Source organism: Symphalangus syndactylus, chromosome 20 (assembly GCF_028878055.3).
Source record: "Symphalangus syndactylus isolate Jambi chromosome 20, NHGRI_mSymSyn1-v2.1_pri, whole genome shotgun sequence".
Lineage (NCBI taxonomy): Eukaryota > Metazoa > Chordata > Mammalia > Primates > Hylobatidae > Symphalangus > Symphalangus syndactylus.
Genome location: NC_072442.2, coordinates 42,348,365 through 42,370,573, shown reverse-complemented (window position 1 = coordinate 42,370,573; position 22,209 = coordinate 42,348,365). Strand labels below are relative to the sequence as shown.

The window sequence follows — 22,209 nt, the reverse complement described above, 5'->3', positions numbered from 1 at the left end:
CACCCTGGGCTCCCCTTTATAGAAGTGGTTATGTCTTAGGCTACCTGAGGCTGAAGAGGCAGGAAGAAGGGTGTGTGTGTGTGTGTGTGTGTGTGTGTGTGTCTGGGTGTCTGTATTAGAGAAAGCTGGTGTTTGTGTATCTGAATCTGCACCCGCAAGTGTATATCCCTGAGGTGTGAGCACAGAAGGTTGTGTGTGTGGGGGGGGAGGGGGGGGCTTGTGTAGATCTAAATTTCTACCTGTCTCTGGGGAAAGGGCCCCCATAGAATAAAGACTATGAGCCGGGCGCGGTGGCTCACGCCTGTAATCCCAGCACTTTGGGAGGCTGAGGCGGGTGGATCACGAGGTCAGGAGATCGAGACCACGGTGAAACCCCGTCTCTACTAAAATACAAAAAAATTAGCCGGGCGTGGTGGCGGGCGCCTGTAGTCCCAGCTACTCGGAGAGGCTGAGGCAGGAGAATGGCGTGAACCCGGGAGGCGGAGCTTGCAGTGAGCCGAGATTGCGCCACTGCACTCCAGCCTGGGTGACAGAGCAAGACTCCGTCTCAAAAAAAAAAAAAAAAAAAAGAATAAAGACTATGGGTTTTTTTTCTTTTTTCTTTTTTTTTTTTGAGCCGGAGTTTTGCACTTGTTGCCCAGGCTGGAGTGCAATGGCACAATCTCTGCTCATCGCAACCTCTGCCTCCCGGGTTCAAGTGATTCTCCTGCCTCAGCCTCCTGAGTAGCTGGGATTACAGGCATGTGCCACCACGCCCAGCTAATTTTTTGTATTTTTAGTAGAGATGGGGTTTCTCCGTGTTGGTCAGGCTGGTCTCGAACTTCCGACCTCAGGTGATCCACCCGCCTCGGTCTCCCAAAGTGCTGGGATTACAGGCATGAGCCACTGTGCCCGGCCCTAAGGACTATGTTTGAATAGAGAACAGAAACTCTTCCATCTCCTTGTATGGCTCAGAGGCCTTGTGGAAGATGAGGGAGGTTGTGAGATAAGGAGAGGAGGGTGGCCTGGTGGTCCTGGACGCTGGCTGATGGTGTGCACCCTCCCCTAGAAAACAGCCTCCCTCCCACCAGCCCCTCACTGAACCCCTCTGTGCCAGTTACTTCTGTCTCTGCAGCAGCTTGAGATGGGCCATGTGGTACCCTTATATTCTCTACTCTGAAGCACTAGCAAGCTGCAAGGTTGAGTTACCCATATGTATTTTTGGCAGCCCACGGACTCTGCTTCCACTGAGCCCTGGGCAAGAGGAAGGAATTGAAACTGCAGGAATAGGAATCGAGGCTGGACATTAGAACAAGGAGACAGGGGCATTCACCATAAGGGAGACTGCAGGATCTTCTTTCCCGGACATTTGTCAGAGAATTCTTGCCTTTAAAGGTTTGCAGGCAGGGGACTGGATAAGATGATCTTGCGGCCTTTTCTTCAAGTTCAAGCTACAGGGGAGACTGTGGTCACAGCAACCCCCAATCCTATCCCTACATACCTCCTTTCACAAGAGACCAAATTGCCTGTGCAGACAGCTGAGTCTAGGAAACATCATTTCTGATTCTTTTCTGTATTCTCAGATACAGATGAATCCTCAGTGCCTGCCAGGCACACAGTAGGTGCTTAAAGAGAATCCCTTGGCCGGGCGCGGTGGCTCACGCTTGTAATCCCAGCACTTTGGGAGGCCGAGGCGGGCGGATCACGAGGTCAGGAGATCGAGACCATGGTGAAACCCTGTCTCTACTAAATGTATAAAAAAAAAAAAAAATAAGCCGGGCGCGGTGGCGGGCGCCTGTAGTCCCAGCTACTCGGAGAGGCTGAGGCAGGAGAATGGCGTGAACCCGGGAGGTGGAGCTTGCAGTGAGCCGAGACTGCGCCACTGCACTCCAGCTTGGGCGACAGAGCAAGACTCCGTCTCAAAAAAAAAAAAAAAAAAAAAAAAAAAAAGAGAATCCCTTGATCAGGGAGGAGAGACTCAGCTCTAATCCCAGTCTTTGCCGCTGCTGCGGTGGTGCTTCCACCAGTCCCAGCCTGTGTGTTTAGCTCTGGGGCTGGTGTGATGCAACATGTTCCATGCTAAGACACGCAGGGGGCATTCTGGGGAGACACACACACACACACACACGGTTTATTTTGAAACCTTATTTCTGCTCCTCCACCCACATGGGCTCCTCCACCCCTCTCTGCAGTCAACCAGCCCTACCCTGCCTGTTTGCTGAGGTCAGGAGAAATAGGAAGGAGTTAGGCCAGGCTTGGGGCTGGGACGTATGTATGTGTGCATGTGTGGAGGTGGGAGGAGGGCAGAAGGGGGAAGAAATGAAACCCTGGCAGCTGCAGCAGTCCAGGATTGTGAGCCCATTCCTTCCCCAGCTGTGGCCTGGCTACAGCTCTATGTGACAGGGTGAAAAGCAGGTGGATGGGGCAGGGGTAAGGCAGGGATATAGGGAGGTAAGCTGGAGGATGGGGAGTTGAGGAAACAGGCAAAGGGCAGTGGCCCTGGTTATGGGACGGCCACTAGTTCAGGGATGTCCGTATCTCCCTGGCCCTGCTTTTGGATGGCGCAACTTCAGAACGGAGAATATTCAGCTACCATTCTTTTCTCCAGTGGGGAGAGTGGTCAAGGATGCTGCTAAGGTACCTTCATCCAGCCCATCCTGTGTGCTAGCTTTGGGGCTGTAGAGCTTTGTTGATGGGGGACTGCTTTCTAAACCACCACTCCCCCAACACCCACCCACACAGGCTGCTTCTGCTTATCCTTCTATGAGCTCTTTGAAGGTTGGGATCATTTTTATTTTCTATGTCACCAGGTTTTATTTTCTGTCTTCACCAGTGCCTAACATACAGTTGACACTGAATACTCAAGTGTTGAATGAAGGAATGTTTGTAGGGCCCTTGGCACACCATACAGCCACGAGCAGCATTCATGTCATCAAGCACAGAAAGGAAGTGCCCTTGTCTTCTTAAGCTGCCTGTGAGAAGTTCTTTTTATTTTTTTGAGACAGAGTCTCACTCTGTCACCCAGGCTGGAGTGCAATGGCATGATGAGGCAACCTCCACCTCCTGGGTTCACGCCATTTTCCTGCCTCAGCCTCCCGAATAGTTGGGATTACGGGTGTCCACTGCCATGCCCGGCTAATTTCTGTAGTTTTAGTAGAGACGGGGTTTCACCATGTTGGCCAGGCTGGTCTCGAACTCCTGACCTCAAGTGATCTGCCCACCTTGGCCTCCCAAATTGCTGGGATTACAGGCATGAGCCACCACGCCCGGCCAAGAAGTTCTTTTTCATCTCTACCCCAGGCTCTCCTATCACGGAGGGGTGTGCTGCCCGGTTTATTTTTATTTTTTTCTTTTCTTTTTTTTTTTTTTTTGAGATGGAGCCTAGCTCTGTCACGCCCAGGCTGGAGTGCAGTGACATGATCTCGGCTCACTGCAACCTCCGCCTCCCGGGTTCAAGCAATTCTCCTGCCTCAGTCTCCCAAGCAGCTGGGATTATAGTTGCCCGACACCACGCTCGGCTAACTTTTTGTATTTTTTGTAGAGATGGGGCTTCATCATATTGGCCAGGCTGGTGTTGAACTCCCGATCTCAGGTGATCCACCCGCCTTGGCCTCCCAAAATGCTGAGATTACAGGAGTGAGCCACTGCGCCTGGCCTGCCCCATTTCTTTGATGCCAGGGCTGGATTTCCTTCAGATCTGCTGCTTGATGTTTCCAAGCCCACCAAAGCCTCCTGACACCAATACTGTATTTTTGTGCCAATTAATTGTTCTGTCTCTCCTCCAAGTGTTTGTGCCTTTTCTCTGCCCCTTCCCCATTGCCTTGACATTTTATGTCTATGCTCTTCTTCCATGAGGGGAACAGCTGGTTTGGTGGTCCTTCAAATGAGAGGAAGGAGGTTCTAGCTTGGGGTGTGCCGCTTTGTAGTTTTGTGACTTCTCTGAACTTCGGTTTCTTCATCTTTACAATGAGGGTCGTTTTCTCATCCTAACTATTTTTCAGAGCTGTCACAATAATTAAAAAAAAAAATACCATTAATTTAAATTCTAACCTTTAGCAGTTTCTGAGTGCTTTCACAAACCTGACGTCATTTAATCCCCACATACTCCAGTGAGGTAGATATGGCTAATGTATCCAGTTTACAGATGAGGAGAAACAGGGTGAAGTAACTTGCCTAAGATCATTCTAAGTGGGAGAACACAAACCCTGGCCTTCTAATTCTAAATCCCAGGAGTACTCCATCTTTGGGGAAAAAAATCCCAACCCAGCACAAAGCCTATGAAATGTTATACAAATATGTGATTACTACTTTGGGGCAAAGATGAATAAGCCCAAAGAAGCATCATGCCTGACGCTGAGTTGGCTGACCGGTGAAGGTGTCTGTCCCTTCCCTTGGTATCCCCCAGACTTACCTGTTGGACAGGTAGGGGGAAGGGGAGAGTAATGAGTCTCACCTGCTCAGAGCAAGGGTGGGGCAAGACACACCCCATCCCTTCCATTGGTTTTTTCCTTAGTCTTACTGACAGCCCCTTGTCCAATCAGGAGGAAGTAACTTTCTATCTGCCAATAGATGCAGTGTTAGGATGAGACCTCAAGTTAGAGTCCATCCTTAGAGCCGACTGGCAGTCCCTGGGGCCAATGGCAAGCGGATAAACAGAGGAGGCCGTGGAAGAGGACTGGAGGCGAGGCTCCACCCCTCCACGGGACAGTCAGGAGAGACAGCCAGTGAGCTCGCACCAGAGGGTGGGCGTCTCCCCCAGGGGCGGAGCTTCGAGGTGGCGAGGGGCGTGGCTTGGCTGTCAGGTCTCTTCGCCTTTTGTTCGGATACTGAGTTGCTGCCTTGGCCAGAGTCCGGAGCAGCCGCCGCCCGACCGCGCCGAGCTCAGTTCGCTGTCCGCGCCGGCTCCTACCCCGGCCCGACCCCGACCCGGCCCGGCCAGGCCCCATACTCAGGTGCGGGCGATCGGGGGCAGGTATCGTTGGGGAGAGAAGGGGTGGCGAGCGGCCGCAGGGCCGGTCCCAGCCGTCCCTGGGCAGGTGAGGGCGGGTGCCATTGAGCGCCACCCTGCACCGGCGGCAGGAGGCGCGCTGGGGTCCTGGGCGCGGCGACTTGTGGGTCGCGCTGTTCGGGCCGAGCGCGCCTCGGAGCTCCGCGAACCAGAGATCTGAGCAAGGCGGGAGGGATCCGGACAGGTGCCTCCGGGGTCGCGCCTCCCCCGGGGCCCGCGCAACTCGCCTGACGCCGCGTCCCCTGACTCTCGCCCTGAGCTGGCGGGGGAGACTTTGCCCTGCTTTGACTGCGTCCCAGGGCTCACGCTGCAGTCAGGAATTTACCGTTTGGGAAACTTGCTGCCGCTGGTCTCTTTGGGGCCACCCTCACCCCACCCCACGCGTCATCTTCGCTTTCCCTCCCTCCCTACTCCCCCAGGCCTGGGTGGGGCCCTATTGTTTGCGCCCAGCTTGCCCAACTGTGGGGGCCGAGCGCACATTTTCCCAGCGACGCTGGCCCCACCTGCCGAGCAGGTGAGCGCACGGAGTCCAGAGGCCCTGCCCTCCAGCTCCCAGAGCCTCGTCGATACTACCTGCGGCGCCTCCCTCCACGCCGGTGGGAGCCCGGCTCTGGCTTCTTCAGCGGAGGTGGGATGGAGTGACAGTGGGGGGGTGCAGGGCTCGGCTCAGTGTCCAGCTGGTGTCTGGCACCCGTGGCTCGCCCTGGGGTCTGGGGGGCGGGGTATGTGCACCGATGAAGAATTCAGGGTCACCTGGCCCAGTTTCCAGTAGCTGTAGCTGCCAGAGTGTTGGTAGGGGAACAGGACCCGTCTTCTCTAACCTCTTATTGTTGGAAAAAATCACCCAAAACAAACTTTGCAGGAGGAAGTATTCACAGCAGCTTTATCTGGGGGTTTTCCCGTCTCCTTGCCCAAAACTTCCTTTAGGCTTAGGGGGTCCTTCCTGGTGCAAAGCCCCTTCCCCCAGCCGGCCCCTGGCTGAACCTGGGCCGGTGCCTGCGCTCAGACCCTGTCTTCCCTGCCCCCACATTCATCCTGTTCGCTGGGCCCCAGGGGCCTGAGGTAGGGGCCGGGGTGGGGGATGGAAAGTGCTGAGAGGGGAAGCAGCTTCTTCCTTCTCTTCCTGCCTCCGGGGACCACCACACCCCCTCAGACAAGGCCTGCGTAAGTGGTTCTCTCTCAAGCTCTGCCCTCTCCCCAGGAATGGGGGTGGGGCAAGGCTGGGCCAAACTGAGGAAGGTCGGGGGAGTGGTTGTTCTTGTCTTTTTTTTTTTTTTCCTCTACCCCATCCCCCACATTACTTAGGTGGCTGGTTATTGAGGCAGAAGAGCATGAGGCTGTGGGACTTGCCTTCCATTTGATTTCTGAATTATGAAGGTGCATGCTTTCTGGAGGCCTGCACAGACTTTTCCCACCCGCTTTCCTGAAAGAATTTGACGGGGAAAGTGAGACCGCAGGAAGGCTTTTTGGGGGAAGGTTTCTTCAATGCTAGACTCTCTCGGGCAGAGCTGCATTGGGCCCCCTGCCTTCCCTGCTCCCAATTTCCTGAGACGCCCCCCTCCAGAATTGGGGATCTTGATCAGGCTTTGTACCCTGGTTTAAAAAAAAATCTGAAGTGTGGTCTTTTTGCAGGATTTGGAGCCCAGCCTCCTTGGGGAACAGAGAGAGAATACAACAGTTAGGTTCTCTCTCAGTCCTGGGGGTGGGAGAAAGATTGTGAGGGGCGGGGATCGAAAGTGCTTGGAGGGGAAGAGTCTACCACCTCTTCCTTTGTTGTAGATGGGGCAGTGAGGCTGGGGGCCCAGCCTCAGACCCTTTATCCTGGGTGGGGATCACGCTCAGCCCTGTGTTAGGGGGAAGTCAGTGTGGGAACTCAGATCCTTTTCTGCTGGGGGATGGGGGCTGTGCACCCCTGGGGAGCAACAGGAGCACGGAGTTTGGGCAAAAATAACCTGCTTTCCCTCTTCTCTGTGCCAAGGTGGAGGAGGGGAGGGCATTGTAATTATGTTGGCTAAATGATTAGTTTAGCTAATCTGGTTTGTGGCTGTGATGAAAAGATAATACTGAGGAAGTACTGCTAGGAGGTGCCTGGTGAAAACTGGCCACTGACTGGACTGGGGGACGAGGGGGAGGAGGAGAAGGTAGGACCCAATTAGTAATTTCTTGCTAGATCAAGCCCCAGCTTGGGTGACTTGAGCCCTCCCACCCCCACTCCACCCCTCCCTTGCACCCTGGCTCTACCCCATTCCCTCTGGAGCCTCTGTTTGGGCTGCCAGGGCAGAGGCTTTGAGAATGCAGTGCATAGGAACGAAAAAGGTCGGGCTAGGGCTGCCAACCTTTTTCCCGTCTTGGAGCCACCTTAGAGTGAGATGGGTCAATTGACTAGTCTACAGGACTGTTTATTTGGAGAGATGGGACAGTGGGGCAGTTCTGAGCACAGGGCTTTGGGCTTGAACTGAGCTGGGTTTGAGATGCAGCTCTGTCTCTCATTACCTGAGCCTCAGTGACCTCTTTGGCAAAATGGGAATACTAATACCTAATACCTATCTACCCAGTAAGTACTTGACAAACGGTAACTCAAGATCAAGGTAAGACTTTACAGAAACCAAGCACTTTCTTTTTTTTTGAGATGGAGTCTCGCTCTGTCACCCAGGCTCACTGCAACCTCCGCCTCATGGGTTCAAGCGATTCTCCTGTCTCAGCCTCCTGAGTAGCCGGGATTACAGGCACGTGCCACCACGCCCGGCTGATTTTTGTATTTTTAGTAGAGACGGGGTTTCACCATGTTGCGCAGGCTGGTCTTGATTTCCTGACCTTGTGATTCGCCGGCCCCGGCCTCCCAAAGTGCTGGGATTACAAGCATGAGCCACCTCACCTGGCCCAAACCAAGCACTTTCATTAACTATTTTTACTTAATCCTTATGGCTGGCCAGGCTGGATGGCTCAAACCTGTAATCCCAGCACGTTAGGAGGCCCAGAAGGGTAGACTGCTTGATTGAGCCCAGGAGTTCCAGACCAGCCTGGGCAACATGGAGAAACCCCGTCTCTACAAAAAAATAGAAAAATTAGCCGGGCGTGGTGGTGCATGCCTGTGGTTTCAGCTACTGGGAATGTTGAGGTGGGAGGATTACCTGAGCCCAGAGGGGTCAAGGCTGCAGTGAGCTGTGTCACTGTATTCCAGCCTGGGCAACAGAGTGAGTCCCTGACTCAAAAAAAAAAAAAAAAAAAAAAAAAAGCGCGTATCATTATCCCCATTCTACAGATGAGGAAATTGAAAGTCAAAGAACTTAAGTAATTTCCCCAAGGTTGTACAGCGAGACCCAAGCAGCACCAAGACTGATGTTTTGGTCCTCTGATTCCAACCCCAGAACCCATCCTGCTGTATTGCCCCATGCAGCTCTGGAAAGGATTTTTTTTTTTTTTTTTTGAGACGGAGTCACGCTCTGCCACCCAGGCTGGAGTGCAGTGGTGCGATCTCAGCTCACTGTAACCTCTATCTCCTGGGTTCAAGCGATTCTCCTGTCTCAGCCTCCCAAGTAGCTGGGATTACAGGCATGCACCACCACACTAGGCTAATTTTTGTATTTTTAGTAGAGATGGGGTTTCACCATGTTGGCCAGGATGGTCTCGAACTCCTGACCTTCAGGACATCCGCCCGCCTCAGCCTCTCAAAGTGCTGGGATTACAGATGTGAGTGGAAAGTATTTTTCTGCACCCCTTTTTGAGAGCCTCTGCCTGACTGGGGAGAAGAGAATTTAGAATGGCCCATGAAGGCATGTGTGAGTGGTGAATGTAGGGCAGGTTTGGTAGGTGGGGGTGATACCTGTCCTGGCCACCAGCCCACTTAAATCTCCCCAGTGCTTGATTTTTAGTTTCCAGTGGAAGAGGCTTCTCCCCAAGGCCAGGGCTGTGGTGAGTGTTGGGGGGAGGTTGAGAGGGAAAGAGGAGGCAGGGGTCAAAGCTGTGCTGCCTCCTAGCTTGGGTTAGGTAGAACCATGGCTGTTCTAGGCTTGTTCATGTGTAGGAAGTGGGAGTTGCCTGTTTTGCTGGGGGCTGGGGCTATGCCAAGATAAAGGGGTGCTGCCCTGTGGGGAGTGGCGAGAAACAAGAGTCCAATTTAGGCCTGGGCTAGTGTCCTGCTGGAGTGGACCAGGCAGTGCTGCCAGGCTGCTCTTGATGGGGAACTGGCTGTCCTCTGCTCTGAAGCCCAAGAGACCTGAGATAGGCAGCTGCTGGGAGGGCCTTTCTGGTGATGGAGGTCCCCACCTCCAACACACTGTCATGTGTGCTGCCTGTCAGCCACAGCCTTGGCCCTCTAGGGATGAGCTGGTGTCAGATTGTTCTCCAGACCTGCCTGGTTCTGGTGTCTCTGCCGACTGGACATCTGACACCAGAATGGGCCTGGATTTGGGGTCTGGGAAGTGGGTTCTCTTTATGTGATGGTGCAGCTGAGTACTGAGCCTGTCACTACCATGCTTCTGGATTCCCTGAGGGCAGGCGGGGACCCCAGGCAAGGGGATTATTGATCGTGGAGAAGGCTAATGGGACTTGAGACAGAGAAGAAAACAGAATGAACCCCGTCCCACTGACTACTACAAAGAGGGCATGAGGTTGCAGTTTTGCATCTCCCCCGAGGACATGAGAGCTACAGGCCCGATGCACTTACTGAAGGGACGCAGTCTAGACAGGAGGAAGGGCTCTCTGCCTGCTAAAGATGAAATCTTGAGTTGAGAAGTAAGAGGGAGAAGTGGAGACTGAGCACTGACTCTTTGATGAGGGCCGTCCTGTCCGGCAGGGAGGCCAGGCAGGAATTGCTGCCCTTTGGGAGACTCCTCATTTGTACATTTTGGGAGAAGAGCGACCTGGCAGTGAGAGGGAAAGGCATCTGTGAGCTGGCCCTGTGACCCCTGTGAAGAGGAAAAGCAAGCCGTGTGGCTGGGCAGGTCACCAGGGCTTGTGTTCCTGCAAGTGACACTGAGCGGCCTCTCCTGGGACATGGTTGAGTCTGGGGACATGGAATACCTCATTGTGAAGCGACTTCCTCTGCCAGGCCTGAAGGGAAAGCTCGTGGACCACTCCCCTTTGCTCAGCCTCCTGGCATCTTGGCCAGGGGCCAGCAGGGCAGGAAGCTCAACTTTCTTTTTTTCTTTCTTTTTTTTTTTTTTTGAGACCGAGTCTCTCACTCTGTCACCCAGACTGGAGTGTAGTGGCACAATCTTGGCTCACTGCAACCTCCACCTCCCGGGTTCAGGTTATTCTCCTGTCTCAGCCTCCCGTGTAGCTAGGACTACAAGCGCCTGCCAGTACGCCCAGCTAATTTTTTTTTTTTGAGACGGAGTCTAATTCTGTCGCCCAGGCTGGAGTGCAGTGGTGCGATCTCCGCTCACTGCAAGCTCCACCCCCTGGGTTCACACCATTCTGCCTTAGCCTCCCGAGTAGCTGGGACTACAGGTGCCCACCACCACGCCCACTAATTTTTTGTGTTTTTAGTAGAGACAGGGTTTCACCGTGTTTGCCAGGATGGTCTCAATTTCCTGACCTCGTGATCCGCCTGCCTCAGCCTCCCAAAGTGCTGGGATTACAGGCGTGAGCCACTGTGCCTGGCCTAATTTTTGTATTTTTAGTAGAGATGGGGTTTCACCATATTGGTCGGGCTGGTCTTGAACTCCTGACCTCAGGTGATCCACTCACCTTGGCCTCCCGAAATGCTGGGTTTACAAGCATGAGCCACCACTTTTGGCACTCAGCTTTCTTTCCTCCTCCCTTCTCCTCTTCTCTTTTCTTTCCTTTTTTTTTTTTTTTTTTTGGTTTGTTTTTTGAGATGGAGTCTTGCTCTGTTGCCCAGGCTGGAGTGCAGTGGTGCAGTCTCGGCTCACTGCAACCTCTGCCTCCCGGGTTCAAGCAATTCTCCTGCCTTATCCTCCTAAGTAGCTGGGACTACAGGCATGCGCCACCATGCCCAGCTAATTTTTGTATTTTTAGTAGAGATGGGGGTTTCACCATGTTGGCCAGGCTGGTCTTGAATTCCTGACCTCAAGTGATCCACCCTCCTCAGCCTCCCAAAGTGCTGGGATTATAGGCGTGAGCCACTGCGCCCGGCCTTCTTTCCTTTTTTTGAGGTAAGTACTCTCTCTGTCCCTTAGGCTAGAGTGCAGTGGCATGATCACAGCTCACTGCATCCTTGAACTACTGGGCTCAAGCAATCCTCCTGTGCAGCCTCCCAAGTAGCTGGGTCCACAGGTGTGCACCACCATGCCCAGCTCATTTTTAAAGTTTTGTGTAGAGACAGGGTCTTGCTATGTTGCCCAGGCTGGTCTTGGACTCCTGAGCTCGAGCATTTGTCCCATCTCAGCCTCCCAAAGTGCTGGGATTATGGGCATGAGCCACCATGCCCAGCTGAAGCTCAGCTTTCTGTCTTTCCCTACTGTGGAGACAGTAGCAGGGACCAGAGCAAAGTTGGGACAGGGGCTTGGCAATCAATAAGCTGCTTATTTAGGGAAGACTCCTCCTCTTCCTTGATTGAGAAAGTAATATCTGGCTGGGGCAGTGGCTTACACCTGTAATCCCAACCACTCTGAAGGTTGAGGCAAGGAGGGTTGCTTGAGGCCGGGACTTTGAGACCAGCCTGCCAGCCTGTGCAATATAGCAAGACCCCATCTCTAAAAAAAAAAAAAATTAGCCAAGCATGGTGGCATGTGCACGTGGTCCTAGCTAGTCTGGGGGCTGAGGCAGAAGGATTGCTTGAGCCCAGGAGTTCAAGGCTGCAGTGAGCGATGATTGTGCCATTATACTCCAGCTTGGGCAACAGAGCGAGACCTTGTCTCAAAAAAGAGAAAGATAATAAAAAAAGTAATATCTGATCATTGTAAAAAAAAAAAAATTGGGGGCCGGCCGCGGTGGCTCATGCCTGTAATCCCAGCATTTTGGGAGGCCGAGGCGGGCGGATCACGAGGTTAGGAGATCGAGACCATCCTGGCTAACATGGTGAAACCCCGTCTCTACTAAAAATACAAAAAATTAGCTGGGCGTGGTGGTGGGCGCCTGTAGTTCCAGCTACTCTGGAGGCTGAGGCAGGAGAATGGCTTGAACCCGGGAGGCGGGGCTTGCAGTGAGCCAAGATTGCGCCACTGCACTTCAGCCTGGGCGACAGAGCGAGACTCTGATTGAAAAAAAAAAAAAAAAATTGAGAAGTTTAGAAAAGTTTAAGAGAAAAGAAAAAAATCGCCCATAATCCTAAAAGGCAACTTTCATTAAGGTCTCTTCCTCTTTTTTTTTTTTTTTTTTTAAGACGGAGTTTTGCTCTTGTTGCCCAGGTTGGAGTACAGTGGCACAACCTCAGCTCACTGCAACCTCTGCCTTCTGGTTTCAAGCGATTCTCCTGCCTCAGCCTCCTGAGTAGCTGGGATTACAGGCACCTGCCACCACGCCTGGCTAGTTTTTTGTATTTTTAGTAGAGACGGGGTTTCACCATGTTGGCCAGGCTGGTTTCAAACTCCAGACCTTGTGATCCACTCGCCTCGGCCTCCCAAAGTCCTGGGATTACAGGCATGAGCCAACACACCCAGCCAAGTCTCTCTTCCTCTTTTCTTAGCATCCTTTTGTTCTGTTTTTTTTTTTGAGACGGAGTCTCACTCTCCCCCAGACTGGAGTGCAGTGGTGCGATCTCAGCTCACTGCAAGCTCCGCCTCCCGGGTTCACGCCATTCTCCTGCCTCAGCCTCCTGAGTAGCTGGGACTACAGGCACCCGCCAACATGCCCGGCTAATTTTTTGTATTTTTAGTAGAGACGGGGTTTCACCGTATTAGCCAGGTCTTGATCTCCTGACCTCATGATCCGCCCGCCTCGGCCTCCCAAAGTGCTGGGATTACAGGCGTGAGCTACCGCGCTCGGCAACATCCTTTTGTTCTTTAGCTTTGATCTTGATGAGCTCATCCTCTGTATATAGTAACTTTTTTTTTTTTTTTAGACGGGGTCTCACTGTGTTGCCCAGGCTGGAGTGCAGATCTTGGCTCACTGCAACCTCTTCTTTCTGGGCTCAAGCGATCCTCCTACCTCAGCCTCCCAAGTAGCTGGGACTACAGGCACACGCCACCACACCCAGCTAATTTTTGCATTTTTTTGTAGAGACAGGGTTTCGCCATGTTGCCCAGACTGGTCTGGAACTCCTGAGCTCAAGGGGATTCACCTGCCTTGGCCTCCTAAAGTGCTGGGATTACAGGGGTGAGCCACTGCACCCTGCCTACAGTAACAGATTTTAGCCAAACCTTTATTCCAATCCTGGTTTTCCGTCATGTGTTGTACAATAAACAGATGGATCTTCCCAGGAGAGGGTTATATGTAGGGATCCTTGCAGAATCACACCCCAGGGAGTGGGCCTCAGTCAGCTGGGGTCAGAGCTGCTGTTATTGAGAAGTGGGCCGCCCCTGGACCCCAGGCTGCCCAAGCCCCACTGGTGGTGGTTGGAGGCAGTGGAATGAGAGTACTTGTGTATTTTGCGTCACCAACACACGTCATCCTTTTGTTGTTGTTTCCTGGTGTGGGGTGAAGTGTTTTTCCATTCCCAGGAGTCCCGGTTTGGGGTCGTCTGCCAGTTTGGGAATCTGCCCACTGGGGTCACCAGCAGGGAACGGAGCTCCAGCTGGAGCCCTCTCCAGGGGAGCATAGAGGTCCCTGGGTCGAGCCACTTGGCCGTGGCATTTCCCTCTCCTACAAATCCCCTTCATTTTCCCACCCGGGTTTGTTTGCTTTGGGAAGGAGCCCAGAAGGAGGAAAATAAACAGCAGCTGGGTCGGCAGGCCTGAGCCTCCCCCAGGCCCCAGCTCATCCTCAGGCCACAGCCCGGGCTGCCCTCCAGACTGGAAGTGAGGGTTTTCCTCCGGAAGCCTAAGACCAGCTTCTCTGATAGCTCCTGCTTTAGTTCTGCCCTCTTGGAATGGACCAGCTTGCTGATGGAGACCACAGTGTCTGCCAGAGAACCTCTAGTGTGCAGGAGGTTCCGTCCTGGAGCTGCCAGCCAGAGGGGAGAGGCCTCCTTGGGCAGCCCCAGCCTGAGAGGGAGACAGGCCCTCAAGGGAAGCCGTCATGTCCGTCTCTCTGCACTTTCTAGAGTCTGTGTCTGTGCTTGGAACTGCTGGCCAGACCTCAGCAGGAGCCAGGGACAGAGTGGGGAAGGTGGGGGCTAGAGACCCTGCTGAGCCCAGCTTCCCCCGGGACTGCTATGTGGGGAATGTTCACGCCTGGCTGTGCAGCTGCCCCTGGCTGCAGGAAGCAGCATGGACTGGGCATGGGGCAGCCAGTGTCTCCACCTGGCCTGAGCGAAGTTCCACTTCCCTTCTCCTCAGCCATGTTCATTTCACCTCCCCAGGGCCTGGGAGGCAGCTCCTTACCTAGTCCCCATCTCAGGGGTCAGAGAAAGCAGCCAGGGTTCCCCCAGACAGACTGCCAGCCACCTTGCCCGACAGGTCTCTGTGCCGGCCCTCGCCTTTTTAAATTTTTATTATTTTTCTTCTTTTTTGAGACGGAGTCTCGCACTGTAGCCCTGGCTGGAGTGCAGTTGGTGCGATCTCGGCTCACTGCAACCTCTGCCTCCCGGGTTCGAGTGATTCGCCTGCCTCAGCCTCCCAAGTAGCTGGGACTACAGGCGCCCGCAACCACGCCCGGCTAATTTTTTTTGTATTTTTAGTAGAGACGGGGTTTCACCGTGGTCTCGATCTCCTGACCTCATGATCCTCCCGCCTCGGCCTCCCAAAGTGCTGGGATTACAAGCGTGAGCCACCGCGCCCGGCCTCACCTTTTTTTTTTGAGACAGGGTCTCGCTCTGTTGCTTAGGCTGGAGTGGCGTGATCCTGGCTCACTGCAGCCTCAATCACCCGGGCTCAAGTGATGCTTCAGCTTCCAGAGTAGCTGGGACTGCAGGTGCGTGCCACCATGCCTGGCTAATTTATTTTTATTTTTTGTAGAGATGGGGTCTTACTATGTTGCCCAGGCTGGTCTCGAACTCCTGGGCTCAAACGACCCTCCCACCTCCGCCTTCCAAAATGCTGGGATTATAGGCATGAGCCACTGCGCCAGCTGGCTTCCGCCTCCTCTGCCATCTCTTTGTTCTTCTAGTATGAGAATGCATGCCTTTCCTGTGGACAGAGGGCTTCCAGAGTCACAGTGACAAAAGAAGTCACTTGATCATCTCCATTTTACAGATGAGAAAATGAGGCTTAAGGAAATTGAGCCCCTCTCCTCACTCAGAATCCTGTGCTCACCCTGTCACTGTCTGAGCCTGGGGACCTGTGTCTGCACAGAGTCCTGGCCTCTAGCCTAAGGAACCTCTGGGGGACCCAGCCCTGCCCTGCTCTGCCCTGCTCCTCTGTCCCTAAATGCAATGCTTCTGAGCCTGCTTCCAGCACGGCCTCTGGAGTAACCCATTCCTGTCCTTATTTCCAGGTGTCTTGGCACTTGGTGCCCTGCAACCCAGCCTAGATGTGCCCCTTGCTGACTATCCTCGGCAGGTGCTGGCTGGGGAAGGAGCCTGGTGTAGCTCTGGTGGGGCTATTTTTAATGTCAGGGCTGGGCCACACTCTGCCAGGTCAGTCTTGGATTTAGGGTGCCTGGTGCCAGCCCTCTGGGTTGGCTGCGCAGAGGAGGAGGCAGGAATGAAGGGTAGGGGTGCACCCAGTCTAGCCTTATTACTTGCTCACACTTACCTGGTGTGGGCCCCGTGGGGAAGGGTCCTCTGCACCCCCTCTCCAGGGCCCGTCTTCCTTCTTCCTGTCCTTGGGCTGTCCCTACAGTCTCTGATCTGGCTTCTTCCTCCCGTGCTGCTAACAATAGAGCACGCTTTAAACAAAGGCCCCCCATTCAACTCAGAAACCTGCCCTGTCTCTGTCCCTGCCGTCTCTGGCTGGGGTGAATGGGCAGGGCCCACATCTGTCTCTTTCTCTTCCACCCTGGCTCTGTCCAGGTGCATTGCGGGAGGTCTGACTCCAGGTCCAGGATGGAGAGGGACAAGACTGAACTGGGTGTGGCCCCCTTCACCCTGGGAACTGTAAAACCAGCACTTTTGTTTCTTGTGAGACAAGTTCCCTTGTTCTCTTGGGCAGTAGGTAAGGGGAAGGGTGGGGCTGGTTGACAGTCCTGCCTGAGGTCTGACTTTCGGCCTTCCTGTTGCAGGAATAGCTCCCATGACGCCTTCCTCAGGAGGAGTTCTGGAGTGTGTCGTCTCTCTGAACTGGTTCCCAACTCTGACGTTGCCCATCCCCAGCCGTCTTCTGTCTGTCATGGGAATCCTGGTTTTTTATTCCTAGAATCTTAGACATCAACATTCCTTTGAGATCCAGGGACACAAGGGCACTCAGCAAGTTTGTGGCAGAGCTGGGACTAGAACCTGGGACTCTTTTTTTTTTTTTTTTCGAGACAGGGTCTTGCTCTGTTGTCAGCCAGGCTGGAGTGCAGTGGCGCGGTCTCGGCTCACTGCAACCTCCACCTCCCTGGTTCAAGCAATTCTCCCGCCCCAGCCTCCCAAGTAGCTGGGATTACAGGTGTGCACCACCATGCCTGGCTAATTTTTGTACTTTTTAGTAGAGACAGGATTTCACCATGTTGACCAGGATGGTCTTGAACTCCTGACCTCGTGATCTGCCTGCCTCGGCCTCCCAAAGTGCTGGGATTACAGGTGTGAGCCACCGCTCCTGGCCTGAACCTGGGACACTTGATTTGCAGCCGGGTGCTCTGCTTCCATCTGCAAGCACCTTGGTCCCCTCCTCCCCTTGGCAAGAGGGCTCAGCTCCACTCAGGCTTGTCTAGTGGACTGGATGCTGTTCCTACCACAAGTACTGCCATTTTCTCAGTGTGCAGGCACAGCTTCTTCACCTAGAAATTGGGAATAAAGCCAGGCACAGTGGGCCAAGCCTATAATCCCAGCACTTTGGGAGGCTGAGGTGGGCGGATCACCTGAGGTCAGGAGTTCAAGACCAGCCTGGCCAACGTGGGGAAACCCCGTCTCTACTAAAAATACAAAAATTAGCCAGGCGTGGTGGTGCACGCCTGTAGTCCCAGCTACTTGGGAGGCTGAGGCAGGAGAATCGCTGGAACCCAGGAGGTGGAGGTTGTAGTGAGCCAAGATCGTGCCACTGCACTCCAACTTGGGCTACAGAGAGGGATTCTGTCTCAAAAAAACAAAAACAAAAACAAAAACATAAAGAAAGAAATTGGGAATAATAAAACATCTGCCAGGGTTGCTTTGAGGGAAGGATAAGATTCACCTAATAAAGGCCACTGGGCTTCCCCCACCCCCCATGGCATCCTGTGGCTTCTGTCTCTCCCTGGGTAGCTGTCCAGCCCTCAGCAGTCTCCTGGCGGTCGACCTAGGCTGGTGGGGGTGGTGAGGGGCCTGCTGAGGAAGTTCCTCGGCTTGACTGTGGTGGTCCCTTTAGACGTGAGGCTGGCAAGGAGTGACCCTTGTTTGGAGTGAGGTCCGCTTCCCTCTCCCTTAGCTGAGAAGCCCCCAGGTTAGGCGCTGTCTATGGAGGAGGGCCCTCTGGCTGGGATGCAGAGTGTTTATTGACCAGAGCTGCAGATGTCCAGCAGCGTCCAGATGTTGTTCAGCCTTGAGCCCAGCAGAGCGGCATTCAGCGGGTTATTGCCACCATGTTTACTGGTACACTTACACCTTCCTCCTCTCCCAGGGGCAGCTTCTCTTCCAAATTCTCCTCTACTCTCTCTTGGGACTCGCCCTTGGGGCAGGGAAATGGTTGGGGAAGGCGGCACAGCACGAAGAGCTCAGGATTTTCGCACCCTGCCCCCACCGCCACCCACGGTCGCCCCGTTTCCTGCCAGTGGCCATTCCCCTCTGCTGCTGGGGAAGGGGTGTGTGTGGAAAGGGGGCTGGTGGGGGGGCTCCTCCTGAAATAGCTACACTTACGAATGCCTGGGAAGCAGCTGTGCACATCTGGCAGCCCAAGCCTGTCGTCTGGGGTCTGCCGTCTGGGATTGTGGGATTGCTTCTGTTTAATCACCCTGAAACTCTGAGTCACTAGGGATGGCGGGAGGAGAGGAAGGAGGCAGCTGGGAGCCGGCCTGGCCCCTGCCTCTGCCTGTTCCAGGTATGCTCACGGCTGCCTGCCATAAAAGGCTGGGAGACCTGTAGGACCATTCGTCATCCTCCTGGAGGGCGGCATTGGGGCTGTCACAGGGAAGCCTTATCCTTGGTGATCTTTGTTCCTGGGGTGGGGCAAGGTTGCCCCAGCCACCCCACCCTCACCTGGTCCCCATCACAGTGAGACAACCTGGGTGCTGCCTGGCTTCATGGGTGGACCAGCGTGAGTTCTGCTTACTCGCTGAGGCTGCACGAGGATGTGCAAAGACCACAGACCTCAGTGCCCTCACACCTGTACTGGGTCCCAGTCCCAGCTCTGCCATTTCTAACCTCAGTTTCTGCATCTATACGCGGGGGAACAGTGCATGTGCTTTGAAACCCGCCTATGAGCATGACGGTGTCTGTGAGAGGTCTGGCTCGTAGTAGGCCCTCATGGGATCATGGCGTCCATTCTCCCCGCAGCCTCTGACCTCTGCAGGTCAGTTCCCAGGACAGTGGAGCCAAACACAGGCCAAGCGGGAAGTTCACCTCCCTGGTACAAAGTACAGCCCTGCTACTCATTAACCTTCAGGTGCGACTAAACCTCTGCAGAGAGAGGGGTTCCTAACAGCAGTGACCACCCATAGGCCTGCCCCACTCCACATCCCTAGCCTGGGCTCGAGGAGACCAGGAGGTGAGGAAGCACCTCTGGAGGAGAGGCTGTGCTGATGATTATGGCCATGGCCTCTGAGCACCTGCTATGCACCAGGTCCTTGCAACCACTTCTGAGGGAGGTGGCGTGACCCCGCTTTACAGATGAGGACACTGAGGTTCTGTGGGGAGGGGAACTGCCCCAGTAGTGAGTAGCTGAGATTTGAATTGCTCTGTGGGACTCAAAGAGGCTTCTAGGGGCTGGGAGGGCTGGGAAAGAGGGGGCCTTAGGGCCTGGACCTCAGGGCCATGTGTGATCCTGCCCAACCTGTAGGAAAGCCAGATCCTGGAGTTTCTGAGGGAGCCTGGGGCGCTCCAGAGAAACCTGTCAGACCGCTTCCCTGCCCCACCCAGTTTCCTGCCCAATGGCTGGGGTGCCTCCTCCCTGCAGCCTTTCCCAGGGAACCCCAGTGGTTGAGGGTGGGCCCAGGGGACCTCAGAAGCTGCTAGAGGCCCTGAGTGCCTTCTCTTGCCCCTGGGAGAGTTGGGTCAGGGCAGCAAGGTGAGTGAGCAGGGGCTTCTGGCAGCAGCTGGCCCTTTACTGTCCTGCCCCCTGGGGCTCATCCCCCTGAGAGGTCAGAGATGCAAGCCCAGGACACACACGGCTCCACCCCTGGGGCTCACTGCTCCCAGGGTATCTCATCATGGGCAGCCCCTCCCTGGGCCTGGTGCCCTTCTGGGCACTCCCCCCATCCCCAGCCTGCATCCTCATTGAAACCCCTGGGGCCATGGTGATGATGTGGGAAGACAGGCAGGACTTGGAGATGGGCTGAAGCTGGGGGCTGGGCCAGGTGACTTCCTGCTTCCTGACTTCCTCCTTCGTGCCCCCAGTAGCCACGATGGAGGTGATGAACCTGATGGAGCAGCCTATCAAGGTGACTGAGTGGCAGCAGACATACACCTACGACTCGGGTATCCACTCGGGCGCCAACACCTGCGTGCCCTCTGTCAGCAGCAAGGGCATCATGGAGGAGGATGAGGCCTGTGGGCGCCAGTACACGCTCAAGAAAACCACCACCTACACTCAGGGGGTGCCCCCCAGCCAAGGTCAGGACCCCTGGGGACTATTGCATGGGGCAGAAAACCTGCCTGGGTCCTGGAGAGAGGTCAGAGTGAAAGGAGGCAGATTGTAGGGGGTCTCTGGTCTGAGGGAGGAGGCACAGCTCATCCTAACTAGGGGCCCACCCAGTCTGAAGGAGGAGGTGCAGCTACTTCAGGGTGCTGCATCTGGGAGGGTCACAGAATCCTCTTCTGTGAACCATCAGTAGGGAGGGGAGGGAAGGCATAGTCCCTGCCCTTAGGGTGCCTCCAGTCTGAAGGAAGAGCCACAGTCCTTGCCTTCTGTGAACATAAGAATCTGATGAAGACGTTGGGCGTGGTGGCTCACGCCTGTAATCCCAGCACTTTGGGAGGCTGAGGTGGGCAGATCACTTGAGGTCAGGAGTTCGAGACCAGCCTGGCCAACGTGGTGAAACCCCGTCTCTACTAAAAATACAAAAATTAGCCGGGTGTGGTGGCGCATGCACCTGTAGTCCCAGCTACTCGGGAGGCTGAGGCAGTAGAATTGCTTGAACCCAGGAGGCAGAGGTTGGAGTGAGCTGAGATTGCACCACTGCACTCCAGCCTGGGCAACAGAGTGAGACTCCGTCTCAAAAAATAGTAAAAAAAAGAATGTGATGAGGAGGTATTACTGTGGCTCTCAGGGAGCCCATGGATGGCAGGGAGGACACAGCCCTTTGGCTGCAGGAGCCTCACGTTTGATGGGAGAGCCAGGGCCGTAGCCCCCAGGAACCCCCCAGGGATTCCCCTTTGGGTAGAGGGGTGTAGGTGTCAAGCCTGAGGGCCCCTCATTGGGGTTGGAGGGATACCAGGCCTCTGCTGCTGACATGCAGATAGGCCGAGGCTGTGGGATGAGTGACTGACTCAGCTCTGGGACTTAGTCTGGGATGGGGATGCCCCGCCAGCCCAAGCCTCCCCTGCCCCTCTGGGGGAGAGGAGTAGCCAGGCCCTAGAACTGTTGGCCACAGGTGCCTCCAGGACCCTGAACATGCCAGGGGATGGGCTGTGGGCGCTGGGAGTAGTGTGGGTGGACTGCGGCTGGTGGGGCTCTACAGAGCTCAGCCCTCACACGCGTCTCCTCCCTGACGGCTGGTAGGGGTAGCAGGGGGCCTTTTGGCTGGGCAGGGCCAGGCACTGTGTTGGTAGCAAAAAGTACAGCATCCAGGTGGGAAAGCCATGCAGCTGTCTCCTCCTTCCCGACTAATTAGAGGGTGGAACCTCTGCGTCCCTCTCCCTGGGGGCATCAGGACAGTTGCCAGGGTGTGGCTGCTTGGGCACCTACCTGTGGGACGCCCAGACCCACCCAGGGGATGGAAGCTAGAGAGGAACCTGACGTCTCAGCTGAGGACCCAGCTCCTGCCCTCTGAACCCACAGCCCTGACTTTCCTCTCATCTGCTGTGAGATGTGATGTTGGTGGTTCTCTGGGCCTCTGTTTGCCTGCCTGTATAGTGGGAGGATTGCTACCATTGGGGATGATGAGGGTGTAATTAGACTCCTGAGATTTCAGGGTTGAAAACAGACCTGATGGGTAAGGGAGGAGAATAGAGTAGGGGTTTGGGCCCCTGAGTCAGGCCGCCTTATAACTCCTCTGTGCCCAGTTTTCCCATCTGTAAAGTGGAGCCAGTGATAGTACTTACCTTGCAGGGTCGTTGTCAGGTTATATGAGAAAATATAAGCAGGGCACTGAATTCACTGCCAGGCACACAGTAAGTGTGCAAAAAAAAAAAAAAAAAATTCCCGTGATGGACAGAACATGTGGGGCCCATTTTACAGATGAGATTACTGAGGTGATGGTGACTTCCCCAAGGTCCCTGGTGAGAGGTAGAATGGCCAGTCATGCACTGGGGCTTTGGGCAGGGCGAGAGGTAGCTCAGAGGACCTAGGTGGGGTTGTCTGCAGCCTGCCCTGCTCCCCAGTGTCTGCCCAGCCCACTGCCTGCACTCAGTCCCTGTCCCCACGGCCCCCAGGTGACCTGGAGTACCAGATGTCCACAACAGCCAGGGCCAAACGGGTGCGGGAGGCCATGTGCCCTGGTGTGTCAGGCGAGGACAGCTCGCTCCTGCTGGCCACCCAGGTAGAGGGGCAGGCCACCAACCTGCAGCGACTGGCCGAGCCGTCCCAGCTGCTCAAGTCAGCCATCGTGCATCTCATCAACTACCAGGACGATGCCGAGCTGGCCACTCGCGCCCTGCCCGAGCTCACCAAACTGCTCAACGACGAGGACCCGGTCTGTGAGAGTCCCTGCTAGGGTGGGGGCCGGGCAGGGAGGGGAGAGAGCAGATGTCCTCAGGGGAGGGACATTGTAGGGGTGGAGGGAGGTTATGACACGGACTCCCCCGTGTGTGACGAGTCTGACTGGGGCCCTCCTCAGCTCTGTGGAAGGGT

General features: G+C 54.9%; 1 protein-coding gene across 11 annotated transcripts in view; it reads left to right on the top strand.

Annotated features, from left to right (window-relative positions):
- Positions 1-4,758: 4,758 nt before the first annotated feature.
- Positions 4,759-22,209, top strand: part of JUP (junction plakoglobin) — a 32,632-nt gene continuing 15,181 nt past the window's right edge. For 2 of the 11 annotated variants that reach the window (XM_063629011.1, XM_063629010.1), the window contains exons 1-3: positions 4,762-4,931; positions 19,599-19,811; positions 21,792-22,051. In XM_063629011.1, coding sequence (XP_063485081.1) covers positions 19,604-19,811; positions 21,792-22,051 — 468 coding nt within the window. In that variant the 5' untranslated portion in view covers positions 4,762-4,931; positions 19,599-19,603. The other 9 variants (XM_055256084.2, XM_063629016.1, XM_055256081.2 and 6 more) reach the window with 7 other exon arrangements.